This window comes from Antedon bifida, chromosome 1, assembly GCF_963402885.1.
Source record: "Antedon bifida chromosome 1, ecAntBifi1.1, whole genome shotgun sequence".
Classification (NCBI taxonomy): domain Eukaryota; kingdom Metazoa; phylum Echinodermata; class Crinoidea; order Comatulida; family Antedonidae; genus Antedon; species Antedon bifida.
In genome coordinates this window covers 23673457-23696955 of record NC_136226.1, presented here as the reverse complement: position 1 = coordinate 23696955, position 23499 = coordinate 23673457, and the positions used below count along the sequence as shown (strand labels likewise).

Sequence of the window (23499 nt, the reverse complement as noted above, 5' to 3'; positions counted from 1 at the left end):
GGGAAATGGTCGATTATGAGAAGCAGTCCCTTAATAGAGGAGGTGGTCCTTTAAAAGAGTCGTCACTGACGATTATGAGAAGCGGTCCTTTAATAGAGAGAAAGAGGTCGTGGTCCCTTAAAAGAGGTGGTCACTAACGAGAGGTGGTCGATTATGAGAAGTGGTTCCTTATGAGAGGAGGATCCCTTACTAGAGGTGGTCGATTATGAGAAGCGGTCCCTTAACAGAGATGGTTGCTTACGATGTGTGGTCGTTTTAGAAAGTTGGTTGCTTACGAGAGGTGGAAAAACTGATGGCTAAGTAAAGATTGATGCATTTGCACATGAATGAGACATTTTTGTAAAATATATAACATTTTCTACATTAGCTGGCGCCGATAGTAACTACATAAGCTGGGAGGCAATTTTCGTTGCTACATAAGCTGTTGACTGTTTCGACATTAGCTGGTGTTTTCTACATTAACGGTTGTATGTAACAAGCCGGTCTGTCCGCAATGTCATTTACTTCCTCCGTCAAGGAGGTATGTGATCGCGCCTGGGTCTGTCTGTTTGTTAGCAGAATTACTAAACAAGAAATATTTCTTACAAAAAACGCTGCTCGCTTTTGACGTAACAGTTTTAAAGATAGATTGTCCCTCTGAAAAATATTTTTTATTTCAAATTTGTTTTGAATGTGTCATTTTATTATCACATAATAGTTATTTTACCTGAAAAAATGTAATTTAAAGCAAAAAATACTTAAATTGTCTGTCAGACAATGGTTTTTGAGTTATAATTAAACGTTTCTTTTCTCTTTTTATATATAAATAAATATTATTTTTTTCTTACAGAAGTGAATAACTTTGATATGAAATACAGACTCAATTTCTGTCACTTTAGTACAAACATGGAACTATAATTCCATGGTACAAACAAAAACTTGGACTGTTTTGATTTACAGTATTATATAATATCATGGGACTCATAAATACCAGAAATGCTTTGGGATTTGTCATTCAACCGTTACACTCTTTTCACAGACGTTTTTTGGGTCTAGCAGCTGGGACCTATAAATTATAGTGGAGTTTCCATTTTCGCAAAAATGTCAGTCTCTCAGTACTAAAACTGCTGCTTGCTTTATATCGGATTACGTCATCTCCTGTGACGTAGCGGGCTAGAGCAGCAGCGTGAAAAACAAGGCCATATATAGATGGCTGCAGTCGCGACCGACCAACCGACCGACATAGTGAGCTGTAGAGTCGCGTTGCACGCGACTAATTATTGCAAGATCTTTACCAAAATGAAAATAGAGATAGATATATATGTGGTCAAGGACCACTCCATTAAATGTTGGAGGCAATCCGGACCACGGTCCTAATTCTGGACAACTTTTTGTATTATATTTTCAGACCTTCTAGTGTTAAACGATAGGACAGAATTTTCAAAAGCCGACGAGCAGTCTTAAAGTACGGTAACAAGTAAACTGAATTTGCATTTTCTCGAGAACTACTTGTCCAAAAAACTTCAATTTTGTACAAGAGGCAAGAGGTAAACTTTGTAATGTTAAACATCGTTTGATTTAATGTACAGGTTTTTTTTATACGAGTGGTTTAAAAAAACTATTTCTTTTCAAATTCATCCGCCGTTTGTTTTTGACGTTCCTGTTCTATTGTTAGTCAACTGAAACATTTGATTGGACGTTTGAAAATACAATTTTCATCAAAGGAAGCCTATGGTTATTCTATAGTTCTAGAATGAAAAGTGTTTATATTTATTTTTGTTTTATGTATGAAAAATTCACATTTGTCTATTTATCGTCGATCGTTATCGTCCTAGTCAAAATGGGTCAGTAATCTGTAAAATAGCAATGAAGAAGGAACGGCATGAACTGGTTGTTCAAATTATACAAATTAGAGGTATCTTTGATGTTTTCATTCATTATCTTGCTAACAATAAAACAATATAAGACAACATCATACGCAAAATCAAGGTGAACATACATAAACAAAATAGAGAAAACTATAAAATATAGTATTTATTGAGAAAAATCATTTGACGCAAGTGTTAAATGAAAAGTTTTATAGAACTTACTACTTTATAGTCGTTGAGTTTGTTTAAATATGTCTTACTGTAGGCCTACTTTTTAAACACAGATTTGAATTTGAAATTGGAATAATGATAAAATACTGATGTGGGTGGGGTGTCTGGGGGAATGCCGTAGGTCCGGGGGTATGCCGTAGGTCCGGGGGTGGGCAAATGTCCATGGGGAAAAGTACAAAATACCGAAGGTAAATGTCTGAGTGGGAGGGGTGCCCAGGGGACAACCAGCATAGAATCATTTTTTATATTTCTTATCATCATTTGAAAATAAACTTGAACTAGAGAATCCCTCAAGTAAAGTGACGTAAGCACATTAAAATGCATTTACACACTTTTTGACATATGGCTGCAGTCGCGTGCTCAAATTTGAGTTAGTGTTTACCGACCGACCGACCAACCCACCCGGCGACCGACATAGTGAGCTGTGAAGTCGCGTTGCACGCAAAGAAATATTTAAAAATTGTGAAAAACTGTGATAAAATGTGAATAATAATTTTAAAAAACAGTTACATTGATTGATTATATTTGCCTCCAATTATTAATATCCACTGTCAAAATAACGAAAAAATATGAATATGAGTTAGTGTTTACCGACTAACCGACCGTACCAAAATTGCTGAAAATGTTTAAAAATGTTGAAAATGTTTAAAAACATTTATATTTGCCTCCAAGTAATAAATAACCACTGTCAAAATAACGAAAAAATATGAATATGAGTTAGTGTTTACCGACCGACCATGCCAACATGAGCTGTAGAGTCGCGACTAAAAATTAGGAAATCCAGAGTAAACAAATTTATGATAGGCCTTACCGTCGATCACATCATGATTATTCATGTGGATTCACTGTAGTCATGATTCTGAGAGCAGCTGAAAAAAAGTTTTTACACATCTGCCAACAAGTGGCGCCCTACTCAGTACAGGTGGTGGGTGGTTTTGAGTATTGAACATTTTGAGAATATGAATCTGGCATTGGCGTTTGGAATTAGTTGTGTGCTAAATAAATGTAATCAAATCCACCCTGCATTCGTCTCCGGGCCACTCCATAGAAAATTGATACCACCGGCGCGGAATTACAAGCGTCAACATTTCAGCTTGAAATCAGCAATTGGAAGGTCTAAAAATATTAGAATTTTAAAAGTATGCTGGGGATTCTGTTTAATATAAGGCAAACAAATAGAATAATCAATGGATATAAATAATTGCACAGTATGGAGAGAATGAGTAATTGGCTGTCGTAGGCCTACATAAGAAGAAACTTTAATACAAATAATATTCAAACAGAAGTTATAATATTTCCCCCGGCTCTTTTTAAAAAAAAAAGAAGCAATCTCAAATCTTTGACACTATGCCTCCTATATACTGATGTACTATAAATCAATGTTTTTACCCCTAATTAACAACTTAATACGAAATAATAGAATCTTTTTTGTTAGTTCGTGTATGAGTGTTTTAGCCAACAATAAAGTTCACATTTAACAAGGCCATACATACCTGGCCCAGGCGCGTGCGCAAATTTGAGTTAGCGTTTACCGACCGACCAACCGACCGACAAAGTGAGCTCTATGTGTCGCGACTCGACTAAAAATGGTAATACATAGAGGGCAGTATATGGAAATAGGAAATGTAATGTACGCTTTTTTTATAAATTAGTTACTGGAAGATATTATTTAGTAACAATGTAAAGGTAGTAATGTATATTATATTTATAAAATTATTTAAATATTCTTATTTATTTTTTTCTTGTAGATAATAAATGTAATAATTTATTTCCTAACAGTAATGAAATTGATATAAAATAGTTTTTGTACCCACATGAGAAGTTTCTTGAAAATTCCCGTCGTCGCGTGAATATTTTCGGTCCTAGTAAATTGAACCTTAATTTCTACTCTATAATAACCCTCCTAAAATATATTTCTTTTGTAAATGAGTAATAGCATTTCGTTCAACTTAATTTAAAGTTTGTTTTTAAAAGGTAGGTATATGTACTTAGTTAGGCATAGAATCTTTTATGCAATTATCCTGTTAGCACGTCCGGTTCGGGTAACAATGCATGATGACTGCTGAGTGGGTTTAAACAAAAAAGCTAGGCTGGCTAGGGCTAGGCCTAGGTCTAAAAACAGAGGTGGTATGGCTTCTTTATGACGTCGGTGTGGTTGGATATTATAGAAATAAAGAATGTTGTTTATAAGTTGGATGGTGAGAATATTTCAACAAAATCAATCGATTTGTCATCGAATGAATGAAATTGAAATAGGCTAGGCCTAGGCCTATTCTCCATTTTATAATTCATTTTATTTTTTATTTATTTATTCAATTTTCTGCCATATACAAAGAAGGCAAAACAAATATAAAAGGCAAGGAAAGACCAAACAGGTGCTAAACACCTATATGCTAGTTGGTCAACCCAGAAAACAACGAAAATACAATACAAATCATTCATTTCTTTTATATTTATCCATCGTAAATCATTGAGGAATGCTAGGCTGGGAAGCTACAGTATGCCATTATTAAAAAAGGAGTAGACAGCGTGCAAAACAAATTGATTTGCGAACACGATCGGATTAATAGTCAACAATCCCAATGTCCCGTGTCACAAATTCTCAAAATGATAAAAAACTGAACGTTCATATTAGTACATGTTAATTATCACCATTTTATATCATTTTCACAAGAGATATGGCTAATTCAAAATGAAACAAGATGCGTAATGGACCGATCAAATTGCAAGAATACAATCGGGCCTACAGTATGTCTTGCAGTTAAATAGTGCATGTTTTTAAATGAATTGAAACCACATTGATAAATATACACATGCAACTTTAATTTTATGGAAATGATCTTTTTTACCTATTATTTATTATCTCTTTAATAAATTTGCAGTTTCTATTTTTTCAGTAAAAAGAAAGCAAAATGGTGAAAGAAACAGGTTACTATGATTTACTTGGTGTTAAGCCAGAGGCAACCGAGAATGAACTGAAAAAAGCATATAGAAAACTTGCATTGAAATATCATCCAGACAGAAATCCTGAAGATCCTGAAAAAGTGAGTTTGTAAGAAATTGTTTTCTAGGTTATAAGCCTGTTTATACTACAGACGATAACCAGTGACGATAATATTCACAAATCCAATTTCAAAAATATTATATTCATCAAAGATGGTACAATATACAGTAATATGATTATTCTACAGTATAGTTCTAAAGTTTAAGATGAAACTTTCTTTTGTTTTCTGTAGAAATGATATTATTTATTGTTATCGTCCTTATGATTGAAGCCTACAGTACAGTTGATTAGCAACATTTTAATTCAGCTTCTTTCTACAGTAATTTAAAAATGGTTCATTTTACAGTTTAAACAGATATCCCAAGCATATGAAGTTTTATCAGATTCCAAGAAGCGAGATCTTTATGACCGAGGTGGTGATCAAGCTATCAAAGAAGGGGGCACAGGGGAGGGGCATTTCTCTTCACCTATGGATATATTTGACATGTTTTTCGGTGGTGGTGGTGGAGGAGGTGGAGGCCGACGTGAGCGTAAGGGCAAGGATGTTATTCATCAACTCAGTGTTACGCTTGAGGAAATGTACAATGCTTCGGTTAGGAAATTAGCTCTACAAAAAAATGTTGTGTGTGAGAAGTGTGAAGGTAATTTTTTTAATTATTTGAATTTAACAATTAAAATACAATACATTTTATTTCTTTATTCTATCCAAAAAATTACAAATATACATAATCCACAATGAATGCCACGAGTTCATAAGGATACACAGTATAAACATTTTCGTAAAGAAACAATTTATTAGTTTGTACAGTGCCTGAGTTCAGTCACTTCAAAGCATTATCAATACAATGTGTGCAACAATTGACTTGAAAATATACAAAAAGTGTGTTGCAATTATATTTGTACTATATCGGAGTTCTGGTTCTATATTTCTAAAATTGAAACTAATTATATAAAAATATTTATGTTTAATAAAACAGGTAAGGGTGGTAAAAAAGGTGCAGTGGAGAAGTGCCCAATATGTCGAGGAACTGGAGTTCAGGTACAAATACATCAGTTAGGTCCTGGAATGGTTCAACAGATTCAATCTGTTTGTCGTAGCTGTGAAGGACAAGGAGAACGAATAAATGAAAAGGATCGTTGTAAAACATGTAGTGGCAAGAAAATTGTAAGAGAAAGGAAGATTTTAGAGGTGCATGTAGATAAAGGTAACAAAACCAGCTCTTGCGTAATTAACTAGAAAAGATACCCACCCCAAAGAGGGTGCTTCCTTTCCCCCACTTCAGGGTGGTTTCCAAACGTAGTTTAAAACCTTCCCATCACAATAACATTCATTTTGATACTTTGTGTGTATGAATGCATGCAATAGCAAACAAATGTATAACGAACAGCCAAAGTAGGTTATTTAGATGCCAGTTTGGCGGCTATGTTGGCAGATAATGTTCAAATGTCATATAAACCGTCTACTGTAGTTTAAAGTAAATTTTGTACCTCATGTGCATGTATGCATTTAGTAGGAACAATTTGTATTTAACAAACAGCCGTACAAACTGTCTACAATATAGATGAGTGATGGTTAAGATACCCAGAGACTTTAAGAACACCGTGACAATGAGATGGATATACTGATAGTACTTTGCCTGTATATACAAAGGTAGAGGCAGAGGTTAAAATTATGATTGGTTTGTCTTTATATAAAGGTATGAAGGATGGACAGAAGATTTTCTTTAGGGGAGAGGGAGACCAAGAGCCTGGTTTAGAACCGGGTGACATCATTATTATAATTGACGAAAAGGAACATCCGATTTATAAGAGACAAGGAAATGATCTTCTTATTAAAATGGAAATTAAATTAGTTGAAGCTCTTTGTGGTTTCCAGAAAGTATTGAAGACTTTGGACAACAGGGAGCTGCTCATTATTTCACATGCAGGTATGTTTATTGTTTCTATGACAACCTTGTGTTGTAAGCAAAGATAATATTAATTAACTAAAAAGTAAATTACAATGCAATCGGAGATTAAAGAGGCAAGTTACCATGAAGAGGAACCATACGGTATGGCTGCATCACAGGAGCCAATCAAATACACCAGTTTAAAATCATGCCTCTACTCATTTATACTCTTTTGTTGTTAGACCAATGGTCACATATTGCTTGGTATAGCTGTTTTGTATAGACAGCTCCACCCAAAAGCCCAGCCCTCACCCAACCCACGCACTATTTTAAAATGTTAAAACAATTATTAGACATTGGATTTTAAACTGTGTCATGTCAAATTTGTATGTGTACCAGTTAGTATCTGTAAGTTTGAACTCTTGTTTTATTTGGATCATGAAATATTTTATAACTGTAAATGACAACAATAATTATAATCTTGTTGCTTTTTATTTTCTTCATTGAAGGTGATGTAGTGAAACATGATGAGCTGAAGTGTATCCTAAATGAAGGAATGCCGTTTTATAAAAACCCATATGAGAAAGGTCGTTTAATTATCAGATTTAACGTTATCTTCCCAAGTGACGGATTTGTGCCGTTAGATAAACTAAAAGAGTTAGAAAGTCTGCTACCAGAACGTGAAGAACCTATTCCAGATGAGAACGCTGAAGAAGTTGATTTAGTCTCATTTGACCCTTCAACATACCGTCAAAAAGCAAGCCACAATCACGCATATAATGAGGATGATGACATGGGCGGTAGACGAGTCCAATGTCAAAGTCATTGACGACAGTTGTATTCTGATATGAATATTTCAAACGGTATGAAAATTGATGTACAAGAAAATTATATTCTTTGTGGATATAAAGCATCACTATTTAAATGGTTCAGTCTACTCCTTTATGTACCACATATTTTTTAAAACTACAATTTATATTACTGCAAAAAAGGACTGTTGTTAAATCTACCTATCGTAATGATGTTTATAATTGCACTACACAATATAATAATTTATTTGAAAGCTACACTTTTTCTAAAGCATGACAACAATTTCTTGTGCAAGTACTGTATAATTATTCCACAAATGATTGCCTTAGTTAACTGTTAACAATTTACATAAACAGAATTTTATAAGCTTTACTGATACAATAAAAACCAACTCACACAGCATCGTATGACGAGGCCTATGAAACGTCTTGACTCATCGGTGCTGCCTGAGTTAAATCCTGACGAGACGATTTGTCTTGAGATAGCATTGGCCGTAGTTGTATGGTTGTCGGGGGGAACTTTAAACATGATTAAGTTTCTCTCAACGAGATGACTCGTACAATGCTGTCTCAGTTGGCCTTAATACTATATACACATTCTGTCTGGATATATATTTTGTACATAGCGAGTACTAAATTACTGTGCTCAAACTGTATGACACTCACAAGATTGGAAATTAGTCAGTATAAAAGCTATTCAGTTCAGTCAAACAAATTTATTTAAGTTGGTATGACATACTGACATATAACACTCAAAAAGCTGCTCTCTAAATACTCTGCATGGCTCATAGTGTTTAAAGAATTTTTTAACTGAAAATGATTTGGAACTTTATTAAGTCTGGGTCTATGTTGTGGTCCAGGTTCTGAGCAGCAATTTTGCTTAATATCTGTAAAAAGAAAATATCTATCTTAGATTCTTTAGCTAGTTATTATCAAAAGGTTGTTGCATGTGAAATGTGTAGCTGTTGTGTAATAATTTAATATTTAACAAATTCTTGTCTTGCATTGGCAACTTTGATTGTAACCACTATTATAAAACATTTGTAAATAGTTTATTTGCATTTATATAGATGTGTGGTTAATTATTTATTCCAGAGGCCATGAATATTCTAGACGTAGAAATTGGGTTTAATTTGGGTTCTTGTGCTTTATAAAGGTGTTTTTGGACCCCCTCCCCACCTATCTGAAAGGTAGTTTAACATTACGGTCAACTCGTACATAAATTGTATACATTATTGCTATAGAAATAGGATTAATTCTTAATTTTATTATTAATTTTCTGCTTTGTTTTAAATTTTGTGATAAAATATTAGTTAATGGTGTCTTTAAGTAATACCACAGTTGAATGTCAAAGAATAAAGTATTAATGATATCATATTGTCTGTATGTGTCCATTGGGTGGAACCTAATTCTCATGAGTGGTCGGATCTAGCCGACCCAGGCAATGCAAAAGATAGGACATTAGTTTCAGGTCAGCACTTCAATTTAATACCATTATATTTTTTAATGTGATGGAAAAAACTACAGTATATAAAGAAAACATCTAAAATTCAATTTAAAGCAGCAATTTATTTAAACATGAATTATATTTTTTAATGTGATGGAAAAAACTACAGTATATAAAAAAAAACATCTAAAATTCAATTTAAAGCAGTAATTTATTTAAACATGAAAAAGTACATCTTATACCTCTACCACTGATATGAAAATGATCAATTATAGTACCATCTACAGGAAATAAATCCAGTGTAAAGTACACTCTGTATTTAATAAACCGAATTACACTGTATGTTTCATGTAAGTAGTAATTATTTTCTCATAGGAAAAAATAATATTTCTTTATGGTAATCACTAATAAATCATATATGCAGTAATATTCAGCAGGCAAGAAAATATTTTTTTCTCGAAGGTATGATGCAGAAATTAATTATTTATTATGTTGTATCTGTTGACCATGAAGATACAATACCATTCCCTCTAGGCAATTGCCCGATACACCAGCGGTATTGCCTCTAGCGACATTAAACATTCTGCTGTATCGCGTCTTCTGACAGCAACCCTAATCCCATATGGTATACTGTAATATCGTGAAAGATTATTTAGAGGGTTAGGTTGGTAAATATTTAGGAGTTAGATGCTATGATATGTGTCAGTTTCCGTAAGCAGGTGCGATACAATACGAGAACCGGCTGAAGCTGGCACTTAACCCTTGTACCCAAGACGGTGAGTTAAAAAAATTAACATGTGTAAAATTTGAACCCAGGACCCCCACCGCATACTATGCCATTACGCATTAAGCCAATAGATAGAAAGCATTATCATGAATTTGCAGTTATTACATATATCGCATGTCATGCATATTCAATCAGGTAGAGGAATACACACTAATGAATAATTCATGTTTTCTGCATCACCTCCTACAAATAAGTGAGAAGGAAAGGGTTTCACAATGGAATCTATTTGAATGTACAGTACTAACTCTAAAGAATTACAACTGATAAACAATCAATGTTATTTCTATTGACAGTGAAAGAAGCAAAGAAATTTGATTTACATAAAGCACCAACAATAATAGTGTACCTAGCACGACTAAACACAATAGAACTAATATGTGATACAAGTACAGTATTTATTCTTCCATGAGAACCTGGTTGAATTAGGTAACTTCAGTTCAAAATACTGATGCTACTGCATTTTAAAACTCATTAGAAAGAAAATAGATTTTCTATACAAATCCACTTAAGCGCAATAAAGGGTTGTTCAGAAACTCAGAAATTCAATTGTAGTCCCATGTACTGACAGGTTGTTATTCGATCGTTGGTATGAATTTAGATTTGCTTGCTTTATGATACACACACATGACAGTGCATTGTATTTGGCTGGTGGGTTGCTCAAATCTCTAAGAACATGTGGAACGCTTGTTTATGATTACTTTTTAAATTAAGTTTTAAAGAAGAATTTTATTATTTATTTGCCAAATTAAAATCAACCTGTCATTGATGGAAGTTTCATTTACTACCACAGTCTTTATCGCTTGGTATTAAAATGAGTACAGAATTTAAAATCATCTCAAATTAAATAATAAATACATGTGTTAATAGTTTATATACAGTAAACAAATCTTATTAAATAGTAAATTAAACTATAATTACAGAAACACACACGATCTGTTAAATCTTAAATTATTCATAATATTTCTATAATAAATAAATTTCCTTTAATGAATTACCATTACCAATTCACAATAAAAACAATTTTATAATTTGTAAAAACAGTGTTAACAATTGTAGTATTAAAACCAGACTTAAGCGGGAAGTGAGGTTCGCATGTGTATCAAATGTAAAAAAAAAGTGAAAATCATTTTACTGTACCAATGTATGTAATTATAATAAACACAATGTTTTAAACAGCTACTGTAACATTTAAACAACATAACAATAAGATGACAATCTTAAACATTAAAAACAAAGGATACTTTCATGTACAGTAATTAGTAAATATGTACATTCATACAACCATTTTATATAAATATGGATTTTTATTATCCTTTGCATGTGGACTTAAGCTACTTTCACATCACGCCAGGATTCGGTCCGGTTCCCTAAAATAATTTCATAAGCATTGAGCATGCTTTCACATCGAGCACGAATTTGGTTATTCGTTGCGAAGCAAGGTCATTTATACTCAACCTGCTAATTGGAGAAAAGAAAGAAATCGTACAATTTTAGAAAACAAATGGCTTCTTGATCAATCACTCCGAACTCGGAGACCGAATTGTACGATCATATGCTTTACCACTCAACTCATTTCCCACGATAATTTTCTCAGGGCATCGGACTAAATTCAGGCGTGAAAGCAGCTTAATATCTATATACTAACCAATCTACATCTACAAATTTATGGAATGAACTTTTAAATTTTGCACTTTAATAAAACAACCTTTAAGAAGGCTTAAAAAGGTAGTTTTTCTATTTCAACTATGGGAAGGAGTTTAGCCAATATGATATTGTAAAACAATGTTCAAGTAAATATAAAATCAATAAATTTAGTAGTCAAAGAGGCCCAGTCCATATAAAGGCATTTTTCTGCCTTGATTGTTGTAATTGATTGTGAGTAAAGCAAAAACATCTATATTCCTAATATTCCACCCATAATTTTTGCAAAAATAGGGGCAGCTGTTGACATTTTACATAATACTCTTTACGATACCTGTTTATTATTAATTTATATATTTACATATATTGTGCAATACTTATTTATTTTTCAAGGATAGATTTTAACATTGCCCAACATCTAATCATATTTTACTTTTACAACAAATCTCAACTCATAATATTGTCACCTACAGTAAATTAAGATTTTTAATCTATGCAAGAAAAGTCAAGAGCTCTTCAATTTTCCAATATAAATATTATCATATGTTAAATCTTACAATATTCATGACATCAATATAGGTTTATGCAAACATTTTAGGAAAAAAAATATAATGTTAAAACGTAAATTGGTAATTTAAGAAATTAAGAAATATAAATACCGGGAAAATTAGTATTTTATTTTGTTATTTTCTACTTGCTATGAACCACTTTTTTTTACTGTGAAATTATTTAAAAAACAAATAAAATATTCATGTAGTCTAATAGTATACTAGATCATAAACATCTTAGTACAAATTTAGTGAAACAAATTATAATTAAAAAAATTATTATAAATGAATGTAATGAAAGCTAAAAACAAATTATTTATACCAACAAATGTAAAATTGGTTTCTTGCATGTCAGGTCTTAGAATTAATTTAATTTTGTTAACAACTTTCTCTAAATTTACAGTATACTGTACAAAAATGAAGCCAATTATTTCTTATAAACAAATATATAGATGCACTGATTATGTTTAAATAACATAGTGTAAAACTGATTCCAATTAACAAGAGGCAAGCCATGATTCAATGTTTTGATCAAATAAAGATCGAATCATGGCTTGCCTCTTGCTATTTGGAGTTAGTATTATACTATGTTATATAATCAAACATATTTTGATTTAATTTCTTGGAAAAGCTGTGTAATTATTACACATTTTATAGAATGTTTGCTTCAAATTTTGAATAGAGAATGGGGAGTGAGGAAACAGAAACTAACAGCAAGATTTTTAAATCTTTAAAAGGCTTTATTTGGATGGTGAAATGGCTGCAAGCATGCAGCTCGGTTTGATGAATATATAAGTCATGAATATTTTTCATTCATAGTAAGAAATGTGATAATATCATAAAAAATCAACCTAAAATACTAATTTATATTGTATTGTAGGTGAATCAAGTACAACAAATTCCTTGCATGGAATAATTTAAAGATATATTGTGTCCCTGAAAAAATAATTGTTACATATTTTTTGGTGAATACCATGACATTTTAATGTCACATATTCACTTTGACCAAAAATTGGATCGAAAATTTTAGCCGAAAAGAATTGTCAAATTTTTTGTTACATTTTATAAGTTAAATCATTATTTTTGTTCGTTTTTCCCCTATGGAAAATGACCTATTCAAAGTCTGATTTTATTAATCTTCATTTTTATTTTTTCTGGGGGACAATACATCTTAAATTAAAATGAATAAAATTATTTATAAATCAAAGTTCATGGTTTCCTGATGATTCATTAATGGCAACTAGGCTGTTGACGATAGCTGACATCATCCTTCTCTTATCTTGTTAATCTTTCTTTATTTCCGGATGATTTTTTTACAGGAATGCATTTGGATTAGCACGAGGATCTTTTTGGTTACGATATCGGTACGTCAAAAAAACTCCAAGTAACTATGAGAAAAAATATAGTACAAAATTATTTCAAAACTCTTCAAGGTTTTCAAAATATAATCATTATATACAGTATTCACTGGCAAATATGTGTACAAAACTGGGAAATTAAATTTAAAACATCAATATTTTGTTTTCTTGTTCAATACAATGAGTTAAATGTTGATTAATAAAACAATTATAACAATATGAAAAAAAAAATAGAATTCTAAACATCCACCTCAAAATACTTTAAACTGATAAATAAAACAAAATGTGTGGTGTTTTTATATGTTTGAATATAAAAAATCAATGTGTGGATAATAAGAACAAAATATGTACCAGTTTTAAGCAATACAGAAAAAACCTAACTTAGCTGTATAAACTATTTACAGTACTAATTAACTCACTGTAGTGTCCCAGTATATGATTGTTAAAAATAATGTACTAATGAGGTACTAAACACATTAAACACAGAAAATAAAAATGAATTCGACAATGACTAAACACATCACAGGGAAACACTTTGAACACATCACACTGACATTTGCATTACACTGACACATGACACTAAACACATAAAACAAGAACACTTTAAACACATACACAGACAAAATCTGAACTTGCATTACACAGACACATGACACTAAAAACATCACACAAAAAAACAATGGAACATTCAATTGGTTGAGAAGTAGTGTATTTGTATTATTAAAAAAACTCACAAAGCATTTTCACATCACACAGAATTTTAATAAAATTTTGTTATATATTAACGCTTTTAACAATAAGAAGACTCTCCCAGATAAAAAAATATTTATTAGACACAACGCATACCCTACACTGACAAAATAGGTGTTAACAATAATGCCAATCTACTGAACAGGAACTAAACTACTAAACGTTGGTGATTTTCTGCCACCAAACGTTGATTAGCCATCTGTCCATAAGGACAGGGGCTGAGATGGACCAGTACAACTGGGTAACCTCTTACTCTTCCAAAAGATGCACTAGGGCTAAGTCTGATGTGTACAGTGGACTTTTAGTTTTAAGTCCATATCCGAGAAGACTTGTTTTACCACTAGAAAAATTGTTGCGGAGAGCATTGAACCTATGCTGATTGATATCTATAGCTTGCCGCTCAGACACTCGACTTATCTGATGATGATTTGATGATGTCATATAAAAATAAATATTATACTAAAGTGTGAAATAGTGAATATACTTTAATTAATAGCAAAATTGCATGTTGATTATACAGTATTGTTATGTAACAAAAACATGTTGTAATGATTTATAATGGGTTCAAACGTGGTCATGATGAATGTCATTTTGAACACAGTACAAACAATATTTATATAATACTTTCAAAAAACTTTAATTTCCCTTTCTTTCTAACTAAACAATGTTAAACCTTTACAAACAGAAAGAGGACATTTTCAAAAATTGAAACAAAGTTGAGCAAACAATATCAAGTGATAGATTGTCATAGAGTTTAAAAAAGGAAGTAGAAATAATAAAGCAAAAAGAAAAAAAGTGAGAAGAAAATTATGAAAAGATTAAAAAGAGGAAACACCCAGTATAGAAAAGAAATAGAACAAATAACTTTTAAATGCTATATAATTTCTTGGGCCTCAGTGCCGATTACTCTCTTAATATATCATCATACGGTATTTTTTTAATGTTTAGTAAACAATTAATAAAGTAATATTCTACAATTAAATAAAAATTTTGAGACCATGAAGTGGCATCTCAAAGTGATACTAATGTGACTATAGCCACTACGCTGTGAAATGTATTTTTGTGTTTTGTAAAGTTACACTAATGTTTAGACTTATATACTGATTACAATTAGCTTTTATTAGCTGAATGTTCTAGCTTGTGAATTGTGCAAATACAATTGGTTTAAACCTAAAAACATCATTGCTGAATATACAGTTTATCAGTATAGTAACTATAGAAAAGTTTAAGCACCATTTTAAAAATATTCAACTACCACAACCAGTAAGGATATAAAAAAAACTTCCAAAATAAATTGAAAACAAAAGAAATAAATGTTTTTATTAAAAATAAATTGTATATTTATCATCAGCTTTATTTTATGTTTCTGGCATAATTTTGATGGAATAACAAAGTTATTGTAAAGCAACTAGCTAACTCAACTGCACAATATTAGTTAGAACATGCTGCCTGAATATAAATCAATATTTAACACTTAACACAACAAAATGAACTGAAATGAAAAAAATACAAATCAAAGCACCAACCGATTTGGAAATTAAACAGAATCGTTGCGTAAATGTGCGGAACTTAGAGAAACGCACTAGGATTAGCCCGAGGATCCTTCTGGTTGCGATAACGAATGGCTAGCCACACACCAACCAGCTAAAGGAATGAAGGATGGTGGAGTCAACAGGGGTTATGAGATAGGGGAAAAAGAAACAGAACTTAAGAGAAAAATGAAAATCATTATGATTAACAAAATACGTAATGAAAATAATATGGTGCAAGTGTAAAAGAAAATTGCACTAAAAGAAATTTCAGATCAAATACTTTGACTATTTATATAAATTAAACTGTCTATTTGAGATAAATAAAATACCAAGTTTTGAAATCTACAGTACTATATTTGGATTGGAAAAAAAAAATATTATGTTAAATGCTCTTAAATTTTAAATAAATGATACTAAAAGAGAAAAGTATAAATAATCTATTGTACTTTTCTTATATCTTACACTACAGCACAGAAAATTTAAATAATTAAAAAATGAATTAGAACAAAAATTGTAATAAGATTCAAATGTTGTTAGTTATCAAAAAACCTTTCAAACAGGGATTAAATCTGTTTTTTTGGTATATTAAAATCCACAACCAGCTTTATAAAATACATAATTTAGTGAAAATTTTATCAATAATCTGTTGTCACATAGTAACCAAAGCATTATTTGATTTTTTATGCGAACTAGTCTGTAGTGTGATCCAAGATTAATTAATTGAAGAAACGGTTACAAATTATAAATTAATAAAGAATCATTATCAAAGTGTAGTTTAAAGTAATCTCGTCTGGAAAAAATTAAAAATGTTTAAAGTTCTCCCGACAACATAAAAACTACACGGTGTAACACCCAATGCTACCACAAGACGATCCTCGTCTCGTCAGGATTCAACTCGGGCAGTACCGACATTTCATCAGGCCTTGTCGTGCAACACTATATGAGTTGGCCTTTACACTTTCACTGCACAGTGTGCCTACCTCTGTGCGGAAATTATTTAAAGGAAAAAAATAAATATTTTCTCTGAGGTAAAGAGGTTACTTTACGGGGGAGACAAAAAAGAATTAAAAAAAGAAGTATGGTCATCCAATACATTGTTATTGTGTAAAACTATATTGAAAATTTGTAGTCATTTGTTTCACTGTAGTGTATAAATGTTTTGATGCATCTTCAATAGTATTGAGTGCCACTATGTCAATATTATTATTATTATACAAGTGAAAAATAATAGCTTAAAATATGGCTTACCTCTGTAAAACTAAAGAAGAGTCCTACCCCACCAACGGATCTAAGAGCTTTGTGCATTAAGTCATCCAGTTGCTCAAGGCATGGAAACTTTGTAGCACACTCTGATTCAGTCATATTTTTACACCTTTCAATCTAGAGAAATCCAAAAATGCAAAATTATTTTTAAACTTTAAAATATTAACATGCATATAAATAAACCTTACTGATTCTGTCAGAATCTTTATTCATTTATTTTTCCCTAGCACTATTTTGTCAGTTTCTTATCGCGCATGTTTACCAACGGAAAAGTAGGCTACGATCGTTTTGCTGTTTTTTTTCCTTCATTGGGGACTTCCCCCTGACATTCATAATGAACAAAGAAATGTTTCTTATTGCGTATGTTTACCGGCGGAAAAGTAGACTATGATCGTTTTTACTGGTTTTTTTTCCATTGGGGACTTCCCCCTGACGTTCATAATGAACGAAAAAAATGTTTCTTATCGGGTATGTTTACCAACGGAAAAGTAGGCTACGATCGTTTTGCTGATTTTTTTTTTCATTGGGGACTTCCCCCTGACGGTCATAATGAACAAAAAAAATGTTACTTATCGCGTATGTTTGCCAACGGAAAAGTAGTACGATCGTTTTGCTGTTTTTTTTAAAACTTGGGCAAAAAATTATCGTTTTGCTGTTTGCTAGCGCGATAAGAGGTGTCGTTTCCAGCCAAACTAGAGGTGTCATTCAACATGAATTTATGTACGAGAGTACCATTTCCGGCCATCTAGGGTGTCAATTACCAAAAATCGCATCATCACAGTGTGGGGCTGTGACTCCCATACATATAATAGTGTCGGAATCCAACATCCGGGGGGACGGGAGCGTGATGCTTGATGTGAATCCTGGGGAGAACACTGATTATAACATTAGAAATAGTAGTCATGTTGGGTGTGTAGGTCAATTCAATGTCACTTCAATCTATGCTCACGCTACCATTCGTGTTTTCGCAAATTGCGATTGGAGTTGTCAATTTGCGAAAAAAAACAAATTATATCATTCGCGAAAATAATTTTTCCTTAAAAACTCAAACTTCGTCCGCTTAGGCTTCAAATACTAAAGTTTTATGTAAACCACAACGACTCCGTCGCCAGCCTATAATAAGTGACAGCGATGTAGCGTTACTTGCCATCAACGAAGTTTTTTTCGCGTCACTCGAATAATATTTTTCGTTAGGAGGCTTAAGTAGAAGTTGTAAATCGCGTTATCTGTAAATGTACGTACACATGCCCGACTAAGGAGAAATTATTTTATGAATAGACATGCGCAGTAATTGTAATTACGAACAAACAAACAAACTGCGCATGTGTATAGATAAAAATATCGCGCAATAACAAACATGCTGCATGGACATTCTGACGTCGTTCGTTTGTGGTGTGTGTTACGATGTTTTCGCGAGTGAATAAGAAGCATATAAACACAAACGAAAACTATTTATTATTTTATATTGTTTGTTATAAAAAACTTTATCCAGGCAGGCTGCATATGCTGATAATTGATAGAGGCCTGACGGCAATCATACATTACTCGCTCGGCTGTGGCATAGTCAACCATTGAATAGGCCTCCTATAGGCTATGACTGGTATCGCGTCAGGCCGGTGAGGCTGCAGTAGATAGGCCTAACATATTTTAATGCAGTCATGTTTTATTTGTATTTTAATCACAAATTTTGAATGAATAAAGATAAAAACAATACAAGACAACAACCTATATATTTATTTGATGTATATCTACCAAAAAATTTAGCCATTTTCATGGTTTTGAAAATTTGCTAAAGAATTTTCAATTTTGCGAAAAAAGATTGCCAACCTTTCGCAAATTTTGGGAAAGAAAATTTGACCTTAGCGTGAACGTAGTCAATGTACAATAGCCTTTTATTATCTAGGCTATGGCTTATCATTTCTATCTTTTCAAAACCTCTCCACAAAATTTCATTTGGAAAAAATATGCCTGCTTTCTGATTGGCTGTTGCATTTATAAACTACCCCATTATTTGGTGTGACAACATACACTTACTGGGTAAGATAACTCAATTTCAGAAAAAAAAGATTAGAGGTGTTCTATGTTTGAACTTACCTCTGAACAAGATGGGTCAGACGGTGAATTTGTCCCGTTTAAAGAGCAGCAGCTGTATTGTATCTGCACTTCATATTTCGTTATATTCGATGCTTGATGTTCCCAGCCATATGTAATGACATCTTCCCTTTTGCTTTCACTGTATACAAGACATGCGATGGAAACAAACATTTCGATGAGGAATAAAAGTACTAAGATAACCATATACTAATAACAAGTTAAGAAAATCAAACAATATTATTTATTTAATTATTATACAAAATTAATTAACTGGATATTTTGTTGATTTATTTGGTATTTGTGTCCTTTTTTTGTCCGTTTTTTATTGTTACCATTAATTTCATTATTGAATAAATGTTTTATTGATTTATTGATTGATCTCATTTTTTTTCCAGACTTTTATGCTAGATATATTGTACAGTAGATTAAGACACTATTCTGTAAAAAAAAAACCTTGTCTCTTCTGTAATTGCCATATTGAAATCATCATAAGACACTGGACTAACACTATCTTTTCACAGTAAATGAAATATATTTTGTTGAAAGGATACAAAAAAAAGTAGAACTTGGTGATGCTTGACTGCTCCGACAAGACCAATAAGAGCAACAATCATTAAAAATACACCACATGCTATGATTCCACCAATCACTGATGTACTAGTCACAACGGCTGCATACTTCGCAGTTGCAGCAACACTTATTAAAATTATAGACACAAGCTGTAGGTCAATAAAAAAATGGATTTTAGTTTCATACAAATGCAAGCAAGCAAGTGCATCAAATTTTATTATTATTATAGCACATTTCACAATCAATGTCGTCTCAATATCAGCTAGGATATTTTACTTCATAGTGCTATGTATTGGAATTTTGTGGGGTTTTTTTTGGAACACATTTTCTGTCCCATACTAAGCCGAATATGTTTTTTTTACATGATCTAACTAGAAAATGCCTTTTAATTCATTTATGGCTGTTGTCAATTTTCATTTCTTTAGTATATTTTGGCTACTAAATAAATCATTGTTAACTAGTAGTAGTAGCACTCAAGGTGTCAACTTTTGTAGTGTACACTACAGTATAATGTCAATTAAAAATCATGGCCTATAACTTGTTGATTGATGAGCAAAACCATTGGTTATCTACAGTAATTATTCGTCTCATTTATCATTGTCAGAAAAAAACATCAAAATCAAAATTTAACAATTCATGGCTTACTATCCAGGGAACATTGTTATTAATTATGTAGAACATTACTGCTGCTCAATCTGAATTTGGAGTAGGAAACAGTTTTGTATTGTTAGTTTTAATATGCAAATAGTTTGACTATGCTGCTTTCACATCGAGACCGGATTTAGGCTGGTGACCTGAGAAAAATATCATGGAAAATGGGTTTGAATTTGTACCTGATTCAGACTCTGAATTCGGTGCAATGAATCAGAAGCCATTTGCTTGCTGAAACCGTACGATTTTTTCCAATCAACAGCTAGCATAAATGACCTCGCTTGAGGATAACCAAATGCGTACTCGATGTGAAAGCGCGCTCAACACTCGCAATATTTTTCTTAGAGTACAGGACCGAATGCAGGCGCGATGTGAAAAAAAGCTTAAAAAAACCCTATTGATCTTTATGCTTAATAAAATATTTTTAAGAATTATATAATCAACAAAAAGATGATCACATTCATATTGAAAATGATACCAATACAATAGAATACAGTACGAAAGCATTTTCATTTCGTGGTATTTAAATTTGCTTTCATTAGTAAATTATTTACTAAATGGACTACGACTAATAAACCTCCAATAATCAATATTTATGACAGCAACAATGATGGGAGTACACGTCTGGTGATGGTTAATACTGTGATTATGGCTGGGGCTGCTTGGTTATACTTTATTTTGCGATATTCTTAACATTCTGTATTTTCTAAATAAAATTGCATTTGTTGATATATGTTGGTAATACCAGTACAATTTTGTAATATTTTTGTTTGTAGATCAACACTTTCATACACAAATACACAATCACATTATAAAAAATAAGCATCAATCATTCAATGAAATCTGACGAGGAACATTTTCTTTGGGAGCCACCAAAATGATACTATACAGTAAATTTCCATAATCAATTCAATATCTTTCATTTTTGCTTAGAAAATATATTTGTTAATGTTATTGTTTATAAAGGAAATAAATGTTATTTTGATTGATTGAAATTTCAAGACGATTAGTAATCTCAGATTTGTCTTTTTAATTTTGGAATGTGGTCGCCTAATTAGCGAGATATTGGCTAACAAACTGTTTTTCTACTGTAATCTTGCATGTGTATTGATCTTTTTATTTAATTGGTCACATGATATTTAATAAATACTCTATTGAACTCTTACATCAGAGTTCAATATTTTTGTTACACACACTGAGCAATCAGAATGTGACGCTAGGCTAGGTTATTGACTGTGTGTTCGAAAATCAACCTGTAGTGTCACACTGAATATAATTGTTACTCTACATCCAAATCTGGATTGCTAGATTTTTATTGGTTAGGACTTGGCCTCTCGTTAAAAGTAGTGTGTAATGAATATATTTGATTTCAAATATCACTTTTTCTTTAAATTTTAAAATGTACATTAAAGAAGCCTTTCAACAGTGTTTGATCAATAACAAATTATGAGATTATATATCATATATTTTTAAAGCTAATTTGTTATTCAGTCATTACAGTATTATTATACTATACAGTACCAGAAATTAGGGTGTGGGATATCAATTCACAATTGGAATTACAAAAGATAATAAAGGTTATAGGACTGGAATGGAATGACGCTACTGTACCCACCCCTTAAAATTACTCAATAATGTCTCAATATTTTATCCGACATACTCACAGTCACAGGTTGTACAACATACATTTTCTTATTCCATATATTTAATTAATTAATGATTGATCACTCTTCACCTAGTTAGTTTTGTCTACATATATTTTACTTTAGATAGATTTTAATTAACTATGTAAATTGATTTAAATTTGTTTTTAAAGAATTTTATGTATTTTAATTACAGTCATTTGAACTCTTTTCTTTTGTTTTTTTGTTTTGTTATGTATTTGATTCTTTTCTGATGAAATAAATCAAATGAAATTAAATGGCTCAGCCTAAAAACAGGATGTATAGTGAACAGCGGCACTCTATAGAGGGCATTGTTATAGCATATAATAATGTTTACGCCATGGCTATTCTTACGAATCGTAATGTAGTCCTGAAAGCTATCCGTACGGCAATCGCTAGTGCATACGCAATGAATGCAATGATTGACTTGATTGAAACCTAATTTAGAAAAAAAAGATCCCTCTTGGTAAATGATGAGAAAAGACGATGGTCAATAAAGATGATGGCGAGTAAAAAAAAAAAACAAAATTGGTAGAATCGACAGGTTTTGTACCTGAGGCCAATGCTACGGATGAGATGCCCGACTAAGCACTGACCTCTCTCAGTCTCAGCCATCCAACTGGTTTACGATCTATTGATTAAGAAAGAATAGGCCTAGGCCTAGGCATACTCCATTAGCCAAAGAGAGTCCAAACTATTGGCATTTCACGAGTCAATCAAACTAAAAAAGGAGATAAAGATAGGGATACGCCTAGCCTAGCTAGACTAAATCCTTCACAAAAAGTCAAAGAATCATAGCCTACATACGTTTAAACAGTACAATAATGTAAAGGTAATAGGCTATAATACAGTAGAACATCTCCTCTAAGGCTTATTAGATTACAGTAGGCCGAGCCTAGATAATAGAAGCTGTGACCATCGAGTCGCGGCTGTTTGTCCTCTTGATATGGTGGGGTGATGGCTGATGTGTGGTGGGCCGCCTGCCGACGACGACGACTGGCCGGGGGTAAAATAAAAATATATTTTATCACTAAACTTCCACTTGATTTTGTTTATATACTTACAATGTACAATGTGTTTAATGCAATAAGTGCATTTCTGCTACAGTGGAAATCTCCACAACCCATTTTTGTTGAAGAGAATAATACTAATTCTGACGAAATTATTTATATCGTTTGTTCGTCAGCTCATCAAATGATGATCGATGATTGCCACATACATTTCGTTGCCATGTTATTCAATTAATCTGTGAATATAAAGCATGAATAATCAAACAATACCAAGTTGTATTTCATTTTTATTACTCATAACAATATTTATACCTTCAAATAAAGTTTAAAAAATCGAATGACTGACTAATTTTAAAAATAACGGATGAGTAGATATCAAAACATAGTAAATATTTCTGGCAAAA

General features: G+C 32.0%; 2 protein-coding genes across 5 annotated transcripts; one reads left to right on the top strand and one right to left on the bottom strand.

The window, feature by feature from the left end:
• Nucleotides 1–3694: 3694 nt before the first annotated feature.
• On the top strand, nucleotides 3695–9540 carry LOC144845344 (dnaJ homolog subfamily A member 1-like). Of its 3 annotated transcripts, none has more exons than XM_078702629.1 (6): nucleotides 3695–3764; nucleotides 4976–5122; nucleotides 5429–5723; nucleotides 6060–6287; nucleotides 6780–7010; nucleotides 7481–9540. In XM_078702629.1, the coding sequence occupies exons 2-6, from the start codon at nucleotides 4991–4993 to the stop codon at nucleotides 7798–7800; spliced, it is 1206 nt and encodes a 401-aa protein (XP_078558755.1). In that variant the 5' UTR covers nucleotides 3695–3764; nucleotides 4976–4990; the 3' UTR covers nucleotides 7801–9540. The 3 variants fall into 3 exon arrangements, with proteins under 3 accessions (XP_078558755.1, XP_078558749.1, XP_078558741.1); XM_078702623.1 differs by lacking the exon at nucleotides 3695–3764 and adding an exon at nucleotides 3908–4052; XM_078702615.1 differs by lacking the exon at nucleotides 3695–3764 and adding an exon at nucleotides 4773–4838 and having other exon boundaries at nucleotides 4983–5122.
• Nucleotides 9541–9686: 146 nt separating this feature from the next.
• On the bottom strand, nucleotides 9687–23281 carry LOC144845363 (tetraspanin-31-like). 2 transcript variants are annotated; one of them, XM_078702651.1, is made up of 6 exons: nucleotides 23150–23281; nucleotides 19752–19919; nucleotides 19201–19407; nucleotides 17092–17223; nucleotides 15838–15955; nucleotides 9687–13591 (listed from the first exon to the last, which is right to left on the bottom strand). In XM_078702651.1, exons 1-5 carry the CDS (start codon nucleotides 23210–23212, stop codon nucleotides 15881–15883), a joined length of 645 nt encoding a protein of 214 aa, XP_078558777.1. In that variant the 5' UTR covers nucleotides 23213–23281; the 3' UTR covers nucleotides 9687–13591; nucleotides 15838–15880. The 2 variants fall into 2 exon arrangements, with proteins under 2 accessions (XP_078558777.1, XP_078558768.1); XM_078702642.1 differs by lacking the exon at nucleotides 15838–15955.
• Between the last annotated feature and the right edge of the window lie 218 nt (nucleotides 23282–23499).

Bases quoted from the DNA above. Each gene is read 5' to 3' on its own strand.
- LOC144845363 (XM_078702651.1), bottom strand. From the start codon at position 23,212: ATGGGTTGTGGAGATTTCCACTGTAGCAGAAATGCACTTATTGCATTA. The intron at 19,408-19,751 runs GTATCCTTTCAA...ACTTGTTATTAG, and splicing joins ACCAAGTTCTACTTTTTTTT to TATATGGTTATCTTAGTACT. The intron at 15,956-17,091 runs GTAAGCCATATT...TCATTCCTTTAG, and splicing joins TCTTCTTTAGTTTTACAGAG to CTGGTTGGTGTGTGGCTAGC.
- LOC144845344 (XM_078702615.1), top strand. From the start codon at position 4,781: ATGCGTAATGGACCGATCAAATTGCAAGAATACAATCGGGCCTACAGT. The intron at 4,839-4,982 runs GTTAAATAGTGC...TTCAGTAAAAAG, and splicing joins GGCCTACAGTATGTCTTGCA to AAAGCAAAATGGTGAAAGAA. The intron at 7,011-7,480 runs GTATGTTTATTG...TCTTCATTGAAG, and splicing joins GCTCATTATTTCACATGCAG to GTGATGTAGTGAAACATGAT.